The sequence below is a fragment of the Nomascus leucogenys genome, chromosome 21 (genome assembly GCF_006542625.1).
Source record: "Nomascus leucogenys isolate Asia chromosome 21, Asia_NLE_v1, whole genome shotgun sequence".
NCBI classification, from domain to species: domain Eukaryota; kingdom Metazoa; phylum Chordata; class Mammalia; order Primates; family Hylobatidae; genus Nomascus; species Nomascus leucogenys.
Genome location: NC_044401.1, coordinates 77256482 through 77270431, shown reverse-complemented (window position 1 = coordinate 77270431; position 13950 = coordinate 77256482). Strand labels below are relative to the sequence as shown.

Below are 13950 nucleotides of genomic sequence, written 5' to 3'. Positions count from 1 at the left end.
TAGTGTTTCCTCCTGTATTAAGTTGCTGCAGAGAAAGTTTTAAATTAGTTTTTTGTCTTTGTCACAAGAGACATAGGAATATGAAACCCAGGTACAGTTTCCTATGAGAACAAGATTTAATTTGCCTGAATAATGCAAGTTCTTCTATTGCAGCTTGGTACTTTGGTTTGTATAGTTTGACTCAAGATTAACCTTCTTTGAGATTCAAAATGGTTGGTTTTGTAACTTGATTTTCATTTGCGAACATCGTATATTTTCCTATGATAACAAGATTTAATTTGACTGAATAATGCAAGTTCTTCTATTGCAGATTCGTACTTTGGTTTGTATAGTTTGACTCAAGATTAACCCTCTTTGAGATTCAAAATGGTTGGTTTGTAACTTGATTTTCATTTGCTGATTTAGCAAATGTTGAGCTTTACTAAATTGGGCTGAATGTATTTCTTACTATAGTGTAAGCTTTGTGAAGGCAGGAAACTTGGCAAGCTGTTTACAGTACCTAGAACAGTACCAAGGCATAAGAGGCACTCGGCCCTTACTTGCTGAAGTTTCTTAACCTTGGCACGATTGACATTTTCCAGAAAATTCTTTGTTTTGAGTAACTGTCCTCTGAATTGTAGGATATTGAGCAGCATCTCTTGCTTCTGCCCGCTGGAAGCCAGCAGTGTCATCCCCTGCCCCCGCCCCCACCTCGTTGTGACAATCAAAACGTCTCCAAACATTGTTACATGTTTTCCAGTGGAGGGAAGGGCCCAAATCACCCTCTATTGAGAACCAGAGGACTGCAGTAAATAAATGGATTGCCTTGGCATATCAAAGGAAGTATTCACAGCTATGGGTCCCTGGCCCAACACAAAAGAGAATTTGGAAACTATCTGATTTACATAACCAATACAGGTCACTAAAATGGATCATTTATGCCCCACCAAACTTAACTTTATCCTTCATCTATTGTGATAGATTCTTTATAGTAAGAGGGAAATTATCTTTCATCATCTTGGGGCAAAAGATAATGGGTCACCCTTAACCACTGACAGTAATATTGTGGAAGTGTTTATATCATCTGTCCTATCTCCCCCAACCTAGTTCTTTAGGGAACCCAATGTTATTTCCAGGTCTGAATACAGAGGTTCTAACCCAAAGTCTACAAAATATTTAACATTGCAAATGTGATATGAAACTCTGGGTTATTTTGGTGATGCAGCTGTTGGAAGCTCATACATTTCTGGAATGGGAAAAGCATCCTCTGACAATGTGCAATTGTTGTCTAAGCTATTACACTGCCATTTGCCACAATTCTGACTTCCTTCACATGGTGTTTGGAGAACTGGAAAAAAATATGCCACCATATTAGTCAGAAGGAACACTGGGTGTGAAGAGAGACCTGAGGGAATAGGCTCAGTAATCACACTTCCTCTGTGCCAAGTTTTCAGCTCAAATGATCTGCAAGTAGGCAATATTTTAAATAAGTCTCTCTCCCTGTATAAAGAGATATAAATATGTAGATGACCTTAGGCAAGTTACATAGCCATTCTAAGGCTGGATATACTATCTAGAACAGGGGAAATTATTATGATACTTAAATCATGTATATAAAGCACTTAGCACAATGCCTGGCAGGTAGCAGGAACTCAACTGGTAATAGCTACTACAATAATAATTATCATTATTAAGCATATGGAGGAGATGTCATACCCTGTAAGCCGGTTGACTACCATGCAAAGAGGATGAATACAAGGACCATGAGATCATACGAACCTAGGGTGGAATTTTGGTTCGGCCACTTTACTAGCTGTGCTATCAGTCAGCTTAGGTTATGTTGTGCTGCAGTAACAAAATACCTAAATTTTTCAGTTGCTTACACCCCAAAATGCATTTTTTTTTTTGTTTTTTTTTGCTCAGCTTCATGTCCATCAAGGTCTGGTTGCAGATCTGCCTATGTCATCCTTACACTAGGACCCAAGCTGTCAGAGTAACCTCTATGTAGAAATTATATTCATCGTGGTAGAAGGAAATAAGTTGGCAAATCACTTGGTGGTTCTTAAAACTTCTGCCCAGAAATGCACACATTACCAATAAAATGCCCATATTTTATTGGTCAAAACAAGTCACATGGCTACTGCTGGGTCCAAAAGGGCAAGGATATATAGATGTGGAGGTGCACTGTTGAGGGCAGCAGGACATTGCTACAATCTACCCCACCTCTGATATGGACCTCTGAGTCTTCCCCTTTGCTTCTGTAGAAGTGGTATGTAACTAATACATGCTGAGGGATTATGAAATGCAGACTGCCCTAGATGTGCTATCTGCAAAATTGCATTGGGTTCTCATAAAAAACAGTTAAGATAGGTATTTTGGCTCCATTTTACAGATTAAAACAAAGAAACAAACTGAGGTCTTGAAGAGGTTAAGTAACTTCCCCCATAAGATCATATATATACATGGTAGAGTACACACTAAGTAATTCACAGTGTTGGTTCCCCCCACCCCTCCCCCATAGTTGCATAATGGCTTATTTTTGAAACAACTGTTTCTAATTGTTTTAGGCTCTATCTGCATGTAGGAAGAGCAGTAGGAACAAAACTGGCTGACTGCAGATGGTGCAACCAGTCCACTGGATTTCCTACTCACTACATTTCTAGCTTTTCTGTAGCAAAATTCATGAGCAGGGGGCATTTACACTAGAATCTGCGTCCCCCTCCCAGACAGCAAATTATTGATTTCCGTATTTCTCATCCACTTCTACATATCAAATATCCGCCCCCCCCAACACACACACACACACACACACACACACACACACACACACACACACATGAACTCCAAACCTTTTTGGCAAATCTTTATAGTAAACAGATGGACTATCTGTGTTGCTGGGAGACCACTCATAAATGGAATCCAGTCCAAAGGGAGTGAGAAGGAAGAGGACATATCACTACTTGATGTAGTAGCTAAGAGCTCTCCTCTCTCTCCTCCTCTTCTTCTTCCTCCTCCTCTTCCTTTTTCCCCTTCTTCTTCTTTTCTTTTTCTGATTTTAAAAAATTCAATTCTGACTTCACTACCTGCTAGCTGGGCAACCTTGGGCAGGCCACTATCCTTCCATGGGCCTCAATTTCCTCATCTCTAAAATGGGAATAATAGTATCATTAACTTATGGGGGTTTGTGAATATTTAATGAAGTAATGTTTGTAAAGCCCTTAGCACGGTTTTCAGCTCATAGAAAGAAATCACTTGTTTGGTTGCTATTGTTTTTATTATATCCAGTAAGATTAGCCCACTAAGAGTAAACAACGTGAACCACCTTTCACTAAGTTTCAAGAAAAGAGTCTAACTTTGGAGGAGAGACCCAGTGTTATATATATGAGTTTGACATGGGAGATCATTTGGGGGTCAGATCTCAGGCAAAAGATCTCAGTAGAAATAAAATGAGTTTGAAAGGTACCTCAATTTCATTCCCTGTTTAGCCTTTCATGATGTTTTACCTTGGCCATTTCATCCTTGCCAAATCTGTTTTCCACTGGCGCATGGTCCCACATTCAAGATTAATTTGTTTCCACCTCTTCTCTCCAGGCAGTTTCCTCTGTCCTGGTCCTCTCTCTGGCATCCACAGGCCAAGATGGATCCCCTGCCCTGTGCCCATGGCCCCTGTGCTCTGCTCTGCACCACTGTCCAGACCACATTGCAAGGTTTTTTCCCCTTTTGCTTCCCCTGGGGGAAGTGACAATGCTTATCCTGTTTTTTTTTTTTTTTTTTTTTTTTTTTTTGAGACGGAGTCTCACTCTGTCGCCCAGGCTGGACTGCAGTGGCGCAATCTCGGCTCACTGCAAGCTCCGCCTCTGGGTTCACACCATTCTCCTGCCTCAGCCTCTCAGAGTAGCTGGGACTACAGGCGCCCACCAACACGCCCGGCTAATTTTTTGTATTTTTTTTAGTAGAGACGGGGTTTCACCGTGGCTCGATCTCCTGACCTAGTGATCCGCCCGCCTCGGCCTCCCAAAGTGCTGGGATTACAAGCGTGAGCCACCGCGCCCGGCCGCTTATCCTGTTTTTTTGATGTACCCCAGCACCTAAGCACTGCCTGCCCACAGGAAGGATGCTCCATAAAGGCTTGAAGGAATGAATGAAAGAGCCAACAAATAGTTATTTTTTATTTTTATGTATTTATCATTATTATTATTTTGCTGTTTGGAAGTCATCAGAACTCACACAGATGTCTCATGTAAAGTGTGGGTGTCTTCCTCCTACCTGGAAACCCCTTCTTCAGGTGGACAGCCGTCTTGCTGATGGTGCCAAGCCCGCTTTCCCAAACCAAGAGACCCAAAGTTTCCCCGGAGCCAGAGGGCACCGGGCGCACGGCTGAGCCTGCACCAATGTCTGTGGGCCCTGCCTCGCCCACCTCCTCGCCCTCCCCTCTGGAGCGCGGCTGGCCAATGACAGCCTTCCCCCGGCTCCATGGGTTTCCCCCTCCCCTGTTGTCTCTACCCTGCCCCAGCTCTTCCCTGCCCACCCCTCGCTGACTCGCCTCGCCTCCCCGACGCGCTGCGTTCCCGGAGCACAGAGCCCAGCGTTAGCGAGTGGGCTCCCCGAGGCCCCCCGTCCTCGCCGGGCTGCTCCAGGGTGTCGCTCCTCTGGCTGCTCCCGAAGGGGCTTCTGGCCCTGAGGACGGAGGTGCCAAGAGAACTTCATTTTTAAAAAGAACTGGTGGATGAGAAGAGCGAGCGAGGGCGAGCTATGGACCCTGTGAGTCAGGTGAGACAGAACTGGGCAGGGCGGCTGGCTGGGAGCAGGGGGCGGGGGGTGCCGCGGCTTGGGGGAGGCGCCCCCAGCCCCTTCCTCACGCTTTGCTTTCTCTCTCTCGCCTCATTCCCCCAAAGCTGGCCTCTGCGGGCACCTTCCGGGTGCTGAAGGAGCCCCTCGCCTTCCTGCGAGCCCTGGAATTGGTGAGTAGCAGTGTGTGTGCAGGGAGGGGCGCCAGGCAGCCAGTCATCAGGTGAGGAGAGGTCGGTGTTCCCTGTACGGTTCTGCTCCAAGCCGGAGATGCAACCCTCAAGCCAGGGATTTCAATCCTGCCCCCTCCTAAGGCGCCGTTCCAAGGTGGTGGGGACAAGGTCGAGGCACCCTGCTTGGAGGCGGGAGCATGGACGCATTTTTGCAGGCGCTTAGGCAAGTGTCGTCTCACCTCACCGCTTGCAGACGCGCAGGGGCTGTGGAAAGAAACCACCTCCGCCTCGGGAGATAGGGGAGCGGGGAGCATGGAGGAGCTGCCGCTGGCTTCTGGCCCCTCACCTGGAGCTTCGCGGGGATGAGGGGATGGGTGGAGGGACCCATAGTTGAGCGGAGGAGCCGGGAAGACTTGGCCAAGCTCAGAAAGTTGGTCAGAACTGAGACAGCTCCTCGGCGGGACTGGGATGCTGGAAGCGCGTGTTCAACTGCTCCGCGGGAGCTTCAGGGAGGGAAAGATGTTGCGAAGCTGTTACATGCTGTGATAGACGGCGGCGGGTAGAGAGCAGAACTCCTACCTTCCCTACTATAGTTTCTTTTCTCTGGCCACTCCTCTAGGGCTTTTCTGATTATACCCAGAAGAGCCCACCAGCCTGTTTGCCACGGCTTTCTTCAGCGACTGGGCTTTAGGAAGTTGTATTCCACTTCTGTAAAACCACCCTGACACTCCTATTGCAATTTGTCTATGGGCAGAGGAGTGAGGCACAGAAACGGTTACCCAAAGGGCCACAGAGCCATGTCAGTGGTGTTGGCTGGATGATGGTTATTCAGAATGAAATCTGCAGGTCACACGTTTCGTCTTGCTAGGAGCTCCAAAAGGCAAGCAAACCTATCGAATAGAAAGTTCAAAGCCTGTCATGTAGCATTAATCACAGTCCCTAACACTGACTAGCTGGGAAATTATGTAAGAGCCTGTTCTCTGTTCCCAGATCTTAGCTCCAAGGGCTTATATCTGGCAGTGGCTACATGACTGTGATGATTGTTTACACGGATGATCTACAAGATAATTACATTTACCTTGTTTGTAGACTTGAATGAAAATGCATGCGTATATCAATTTTGCATACACCAAGACAGCTTTTGGAAGGCTTGAATTAGTGGTTCAGAGCAGGCTATTCTGAAACTGTTTTCCTTACAGTCAAGTTAAACAAGCAAGCAATCCTCACAGTTCTGGAAACTTTCAGTTTGCTTTCTCAGAATTCTGCCTACATTCATTCATTCAGCCATTCAATAAATATTTCCTGTGAAGTAGTGGCTTTTAGGGAAGAAAATAATAGCTCCATTGTCAAGCTATTTTCTCTCAAAACCAAGTTCAAAGACCTGACATCATTTTCTGACATAATCTGTTATTGTCTCACACTCTCACCTATCTGAAATATCAGTTCGTGTTCACACCAAGACTGTGGCAACATGATTTTGTGCCACTGTTCCTCACACACCCTGTACTGCTATATAAAAAGGTGTTTGTTATCTGGATGCACTTGTTCAAATTACAGGTTTCTGGCCACCGAATCAAAATATTGGTAAGATGGATGCCCATGAATCTGCATTTTAAATGAGCTCCCTGCATAACTCTTACCCACATTATAATTGGAGAACCACCACTCTGAGCTATACCAGATCCCTCCAAAACTCAAAAGCCCCTTTTACCTCAGTGCCCTTGCTATTTCTATTCACACTGTATGGAATGTCCTCACCTTCCAAGCCTAAAAAAAAAAAAATGTTTGTTTTTTACCTCAACTAAATGTTACCTCCTCAATGAAGACTTTTCTCGTATTTATTCCTTCCTCTTTCCTCTATCCCAAACGGAATGATTCACCTCATTCTTTGAACTTCCACTAGATTTTTATTAATTCATTCATAAGAATTTATCACACTGCAAAATACTGTTTTATAGTTCCCCCCCCTTGGGGGAGGTGTGTGTGTGTGTGTGCGCGCAGGTGATGTGTGTGTGTGTGAGAGAAAGAGTGAAATAGAATAAAGGTTACTAAGTTACTACATTTAAATTATTTGCAGTCCTTCCCCTCTCTCTTCTAGGATTCTAAGGCTCGAAGGAGGAAGGGCTTTTTGCTTGTACCTCAGTAATTAGACTCTCATTTGTGGAAGAGAACATGAATAATGGACAAAGCAAATTTTTAAAGTCAGCTAAGTTAGTTGGTTAATCTATATTTTAAAAGAGCTGAGCTAGAGACATGAAGAGAGAGAGTACTAGTTGCTGAAAAAGCTGGTAGTGAACAGAGGGCAAGAACATACATTTTGCGTGCACACAATGGCTTGAGGAGGCACTCGGAGGTATCTTTTTCTGCAGGAGATATTGACAATGAGAGGAAATGTGATTTCTTATAGATGGCAGAACATTTCTTCTGTTTGTCTCTGTTTCCCTCACTGGTTCCTTTCATAGTACTTGGTTAAACAGCAAGTAATCAGCAAAAATTGTAAACCGGTAATGACAGAGCACTTAAAATATCCCAGTTTATCCTGTCCCTGTGAAAGTTTTACAAAGCAATGGAGAGCAGCTTTAAACTTGACAGTGTCTTTAAGCTGCAATTTCCCCATGCTGTAGAAATAAACATGCATGTAAAGATATATGTGTCTTAGTTTTGGGGGTTGCTATAACAAAACACCATAAACTGGATAGCTTATACACAACAGAAATTTATTTCCCATAGTTCCGAATACTGGAAAGTCTAAGATCAAGGTGCCGTCAGATTCATTGTTTAGTTAGGGCCTACTTTCTGGTTCACAGATGGAGCCTTCTTGCTGTGTCTTCTCATAGCAGAAGGGAAGAACTCTCACCTTGTCCGTCCCTTATAAGAACACTAATCCCATTCACAAGGGCTCCACATTTATGAGCTAATCACCTCCCAAAGGCCCCACCTCCTAAGACCATCACTTTGGGAACTATATTTCAACATGTGAACTTGGGGGGGAGGCATAAACATTCAGATAATAGCAATATTCTCAAGAATATTTATTACAACATCATCTGTAGTGAAAAGAACTAGAAATAACTAGTAAGTCCATTATAAGAAAATAATTAAAGTACGATTCATCATGTTATGAAATATTATATTGCCATCAAAAAGAATGAATTAGCCAGGGATGGTGGCTCATTCCTATAATCTCAGCACTTTGGGAGGCTGAGATGGGAGGATTGCTTGAGCCCAGGAGTTCAAGACCAGCCTCGTCAACATAGGGAAGCTGTGCAATTCTGGAACATATTAATTAAAATATGGCTTAACATACAGTGAATTTCTAATTCTAATATTCAGTGCAGCAGAAGACATTTCTTTTGACAGGAATATCAGCTAAGTCAGTAGATATTTGATTCTTCAGTGTTTGATTTTTTTCATTAGTTGAAGTGAGTTTTACTTTTGTTAAAATTATAACCAAACTATTTTCACATTATCTCGTAAGTTAAGTGATATCAAACATAAAAGGCATGTTCTCATGTTTCTTTCTCTGACTAAATGTTGATGCATATCAGTTTTCTATAAGCAATCGGTTGCTTTTAAAATCAGAAGGCTATATTATTCTAATGAACGTACTGGATCTAAATGAGTATGAGATTCCATATCAACAAGATATGCTATGTGTTATTTGAGAGAAACTGAAAACAAATTCAGTAAAACTGTTAGTATCAAAAAGAATAGGAATACATTTTTATTGTCCACATTATGATCAAATAAAAATAATGTGAGATTGTAAAAAAGGAAAAGAATTTAAAAAATTAGGCATTGTGCTGCATGCCTATAGCCCCAGCTACTTCTGAAACTGAGGTAGGAGGATCGCTTGAGCCTACGAGGTCAAGGCTACAGTGAGCTGTGGTCACTTCACTGCACTTCATCCTGGACGACAAAGTGAGACGTTGTCTCAAAAAAAAAAATTCAGTTACTATGCATTGACCTGCAGGTAAATATATCATTGTATTTGATAAAATTGTTAAGTGAGAAAATGTAAGTTTTATTCTTTGTATTTGATAAAATGGCTAAATGGAAAAACCAGTATTTATCCTTTTAATAAACATGTAGATAATTTATTCAATCATATTTCAAAATAATATAGAGTCCTGTATTTGCACAAATAAAAAACATAGTTTTATATGTGAGTGAGTGTGCATGTGTGTAATTTGTATGAACACAGAGGGAAGTGTAGATGTAAAGCACTGAACTGTTAAAATGGATTTTTTCAGAAGGGTGTAATTTGAGACGCAGTAGGTAGAGAATGGGAGCGGTTGATGGTAAACTGTGGTATGCAGGAAGAATTGTGGGCATATCACCTGTCTACAGTTGTGTACACACACAAGAAATTCTTTAAAATAGCTCATATTTTACATTATTTTCTATGGATTACCCACATAAACTGATATTACCTTTAATGTCATCTTCTACTTTTGGATTTTATTGCCTGGGGAAAAAATCCACTTTATTTACGTGTTCTTTCCTTAGGAAGGGTTCACGGATACAGTAGATTTAAAGTCTTAATAACATATAAAAGCCAAGGCTTGAGGGGAAAGCTTTAGCCAATTTCAAAGACTTGCAGGCAAAACTCCCACACCCTTAATCTCTACTTAAATGAGGTCAGGGTACTTTTCACTACCTTTTAGGTCAAAACGGAAAAGTCGGGACATAGCACTGACTCTGGTGGTCTTTTTCATTTATTCCCTGATGATAAAATTGGTCCAGCAAATCTCTTAAACCATCATTTGGAAATGGCAAAATATATATATATATTAAACTTACCCCATTTTCAGACCACTCTGGAAAACTAAGTTGGTATAGTCCTTCCACAGATAATTCTCTTTTTTTTTTTTTGAGACGGAGTCTGGCTAGGCCGCCCAGGCTGGAGTGCAATGGCGCCATCTCAGCTCACTGCAAGCTCTGCCTTTTGGGTTCTCCTGCCTCAGCCTCCCAAGTAGCTGGGACTACAGGTGCCCGCCACCATGCCCGGCTAATTTTTTGTATTTTTAGTAGAGACGGGGTTTCACCATGTTAGCCAGGATGGTCTTGATCTCCTGACTTCGTGATCCGCTCACCTCGGCCTCCCAAAGTGCTGGGATTACAGGCGTAAGCCACCACGCCTGACCCACAGGTAATTCTTATTTTGCTACTTTAGTATTTTGCCAGTTGACCTGTGGTCTCCTTTTTTCCCTTTTCTTCTAAAAAATTATGTTAGTAATTCTTTCTTTACTATATACAGTGCACTGAATTTGTACTTGTGGATTTATGTAAAATGAAAAGTGGAAGACTCCACCCATCCATATTGTTCAGAACCACATTGGTGCAGACTTAAGGTCATCAAAAGAACTTAAACTCTCCAAAACAATATTTGTGTGGCTTGCATAGTTCTCCTACACAATGATGCAGCCCTAGATTCTGTGCCTATGGAATAAACTGCTGACTCAATTTGCCTAATTCTTCTAATCCTTATTTTTGACATCCATCCCTAATTTTGCAATACCTTCTGCTAAAACCCTGGGTTTCGCATTACCATTCTCCCTTTCCAGTCTACCTCCCTGCCTAACCAAAGTGGCCAGTGAATCCAAAGATGCAGCATGTCTGATATGTGAGGTATAGGTCTACTTGATTTAAATGGAGACACTAGCATTTATATAATCTTCATTCCTGAATTTAAATTCTAAGCCATGTTTTTCAAGCAAATATCATACTGCTTTCTTAATATTAATAACATTTATAATTTATGCTATTGATAACAACAAAGTGAAATGTGTCATCATAACATACAATAAATACAATTTGATAATAGCCACCATTTTAAACTCCTAATGAGAGAAGTAATAATAGCTACCTTTGTCATGCAGGCATCATATGGGGGACTATATTACTGTGTTTTTCTTACATCATGGTGTTGAATCTGTGTAACTTTAACATTCCCATTTCTCCAGGAGGCTCAAAAATGTTAACCAACTCATCAGGGACAAAATCGTGAGAAATAGCAAAGCCAAGATTTGAGCAGCCTCACCTTCATTCTCTTAAATGCTACACTCCTGCTTTTTCCAATGTGGCAAGCACTTGCTATATCTTATCCCTGATCCTCAAAGAAGCTTTAAAAATAAGATGTTGGCCGGGCGCCGTGGCTCACACTTGTAATCCCAGCACTTTGGGAGGCCGAGGCGGGCGGATCAAGAGGTCAGGAGATCGAGACCACGGTGAAACCCTGTCTCTACTAAAAATACAAAAAATTAGCCGGGCGTGGTGGCGGGCGCCTGTAGTCCCAGCTACTCGGAGAGGCTGAGGCAGGAGAATGGCGTGAACCCGGGAGGCGGAGCTTGCAGTGAGCCGAGATTGCGCCACTGCACTCCGGCCTGGGCGACAGAGTGAGACTCCGTCTCAAAAAAAAAAAAAAAAAAAAAGCAGATGTTATCCTATTTTACAGTGTTTATCTCAGTCATCAACTTACATATTTGAGGTCTTTTCTGAAAATGCCAAGGAACATTTGTATTTAGAGATGAATTCAACAGATATCAACTGTCTTTTATATTTGGCTTTTATTTTCTGTTAGTTATTAATTAACTGAGGTAGAGTTGATTCCAATTAAAAACCAGTACTTTTCATTTTAAATATGTAGAAAAAGACTTCGATTATACAGGCAATAATTTAATCTCATTTTTTATCTTCTCCTCTTTTGTTAAAAAAAAGTGTGCATAAGTCAGAGAACTCATTTTCTTCCTCTGTATAAACAAGACAGGGAATTCTTACATAAAATTTATTTAAATCGTGAGCAGCAATCTACCACTGACAGTTTGATGTAATTTAAAGCTATATTAATGTGGGTTTGATTACAACCTTCTAGCCTCTCAATTGGTGACAACAATCATGTGCAATTGGAGTACGAATCAAGAAGTGCACAGCAAACAAGCAGCTCCTCAGTGTGCAGATGGATTCATCACTAAATGCTTTCCTGAGTGGATTAAGACAACTGGTATTTGGCCTCACAAGCACAGAAAAAAAGAGAAAAGGGTCAGGAATGCTTCTTATGGATTTGAATTCAGATTTTATTTTTTATTAGCTTTGTTACCTTGGGCAAGTTAAATTCACTAGGCTTCATTTTTCTCATCTATAAGATAGGGCTAATAATAGTTCCTACTTCAAAGTGTTGCTATCATGATTAAATGATTTATCCAAGTAAGGTGCCTTGCTTAGTACCTACACTGTGATAAGCGCTCAATAAATGATTATGAAGGTGATGATGATAACGATGCCAGCGGTTATGACGGTGATGAAAAGGGAGAAAGTAGAAATTCATCAAATTCATCAAAGGAAATTACAGATAACTTTTTGCAAGTTAAAGTCTTGGCAAAACTCTGAGGTAGAAATTTGTATTCAGACTCACTCATACCTCTTTTTAGCCCCTATATCTCTATATTCCACTGTGGAGGGCCCTCATACTGGCAAGTCTAATTTTACCATAGCATGAATGACTCTTCAGGCGCTTGCTCCTTGGAATATTCACATTTCAAAGAAAATTCCAGCAAGGCCAGTATTGAACCTAAAGGAGAACGTCTAATGGAAGAATTGCAAGCACTTGGCCTTCAGGGGTTTGTCGTTGAGGTGTGGAGAGATACTTTTCCTGGTCTTTCTCAAATAACAATCCATAGACAATTTCCTACACTTGAAAGAGAGACAGTGGCCCCAGCTGAATTCTTCAGGATGTAGCTGAGGGTCCTTATAGGGTCAGATACAGGCACTTACTAACCACATTGTAATGCCCAGGTGCTCCAGGCCCTTGGGAGTTCCCCCATAGAAACTGGGGAAAACCCTAGAGTTATGCTGAAGTAGAAACACCATCCTTAGTTGTTTGTTCCCCAGAGGACCCACATCTCTCACTGACTGAGGTATGGGGACGGAAGAAAAACAGTCATGTGCTAGTAGAAGAAAAGTAGAAAATCTCTAAGGAGTATGTGCACAGAACCATGGTCTTCCTTTGAGTCTTCATCTTCTGTGGGGATGTACTTGACTTTTGTTGTATTTGTTATTATTCCTGTTCAATGTATTAGCTTAGACTCCTTTAAAGGCCTCAGTTTCCTAACCTGAAAACTGGGGGCAAGATCTCCTGCCTATAGTGTTGAAAATTTTAAGTGAGATCAAGCATGAAAAAGTGTTTAGCAAACTGTTAACTATCCTTCTAAAGTAAATGATAATTGTGACCATGATGATGGTGATGATAAAGAAAGACCTTTTTCCAACCTAAATGACTCTGGGCAGCATACTATAGTTACTGGATAGAGCACAGGGTGAGGTGTGAAGTGTAAGAACTTGATCTCTGTTCCCTGAGGGACTAAGTCCTTCCAACCACTTAGCCCCCTCTGCCTTCCATGCCAGTCTCTTTGGTCTCTTTGAAGCCTACAGGAAAGAATGATGCTGCCAGTTGAATGTAATGAATTATCCAAACTTTACTGGGGAAAGTTCCTTAGGAGAGGGGAATGTGGTCCATCCTCACCCTTTTAACTCTCATACCAAGAGACAATTTCTTGCTCTGTGTACGTTTCACATTTCTTGATGTTTTAGGGGCCTGGTGTTGGTTTCTTGCTGTTCTCATGAACTTTTGTATATGCCACTTCCACTGCCCAGAATGCTCCCTTTCCCTTTTGCTCAATCTTTTTTAGTTGATGAATTCTTCTTCTCCCTTCAGTGTCAATGTAGATATCACTGTCTAGGGAGGTCTTACTAGATAAGGTCAGCCTTCTGATGGCTCCCAGACCACACTTTTTAATGACTTTTCATTCTAGCTAATCAACCAGAGTAAATGCAGTGTGAGAGCAGGGATCTTGTTTGTCCTGCTCATCAGCACATTTTCTGTTTCTAACACAGTGCTTAACACACAGTAAGGCCAACTTCAGGGACATTTGCAAACTCCACCAAAACACCCAGGCAGTAGGTGCTGAGAAAGTATTGGTTAAGAAAATGAGAGAAGAAGGAGGGAAGGAAG

At 41.9% G+C, this 13950-nt stretch overlaps 1 protein-coding gene across 1 annotated transcript in view; it reads left to right on the top strand.

Moving 5' to 3' along the window:
* Window positions 1–4320: 4320 nt before the first annotated feature.
* SYNPR (synaptoporin) overlaps window positions 4321–13950 on the top strand; it is a 340637-nt gene continuing 331007 nt past the window's right edge. Inside the window, exons 1-2 of the mRNA XM_003273653.3 lie at window positions 4321–4749; window positions 4875–4940. Of these exons, the coding sequence (XP_003273701.1) occupies window positions 4732–4749; window positions 4875–4940 (84 nt within the window). The 5' untranslated portion in view covers window positions 4321–4731. The remainder of the gene's footprint in view (window positions 4750–4874; window positions 4941–13950) is intronic.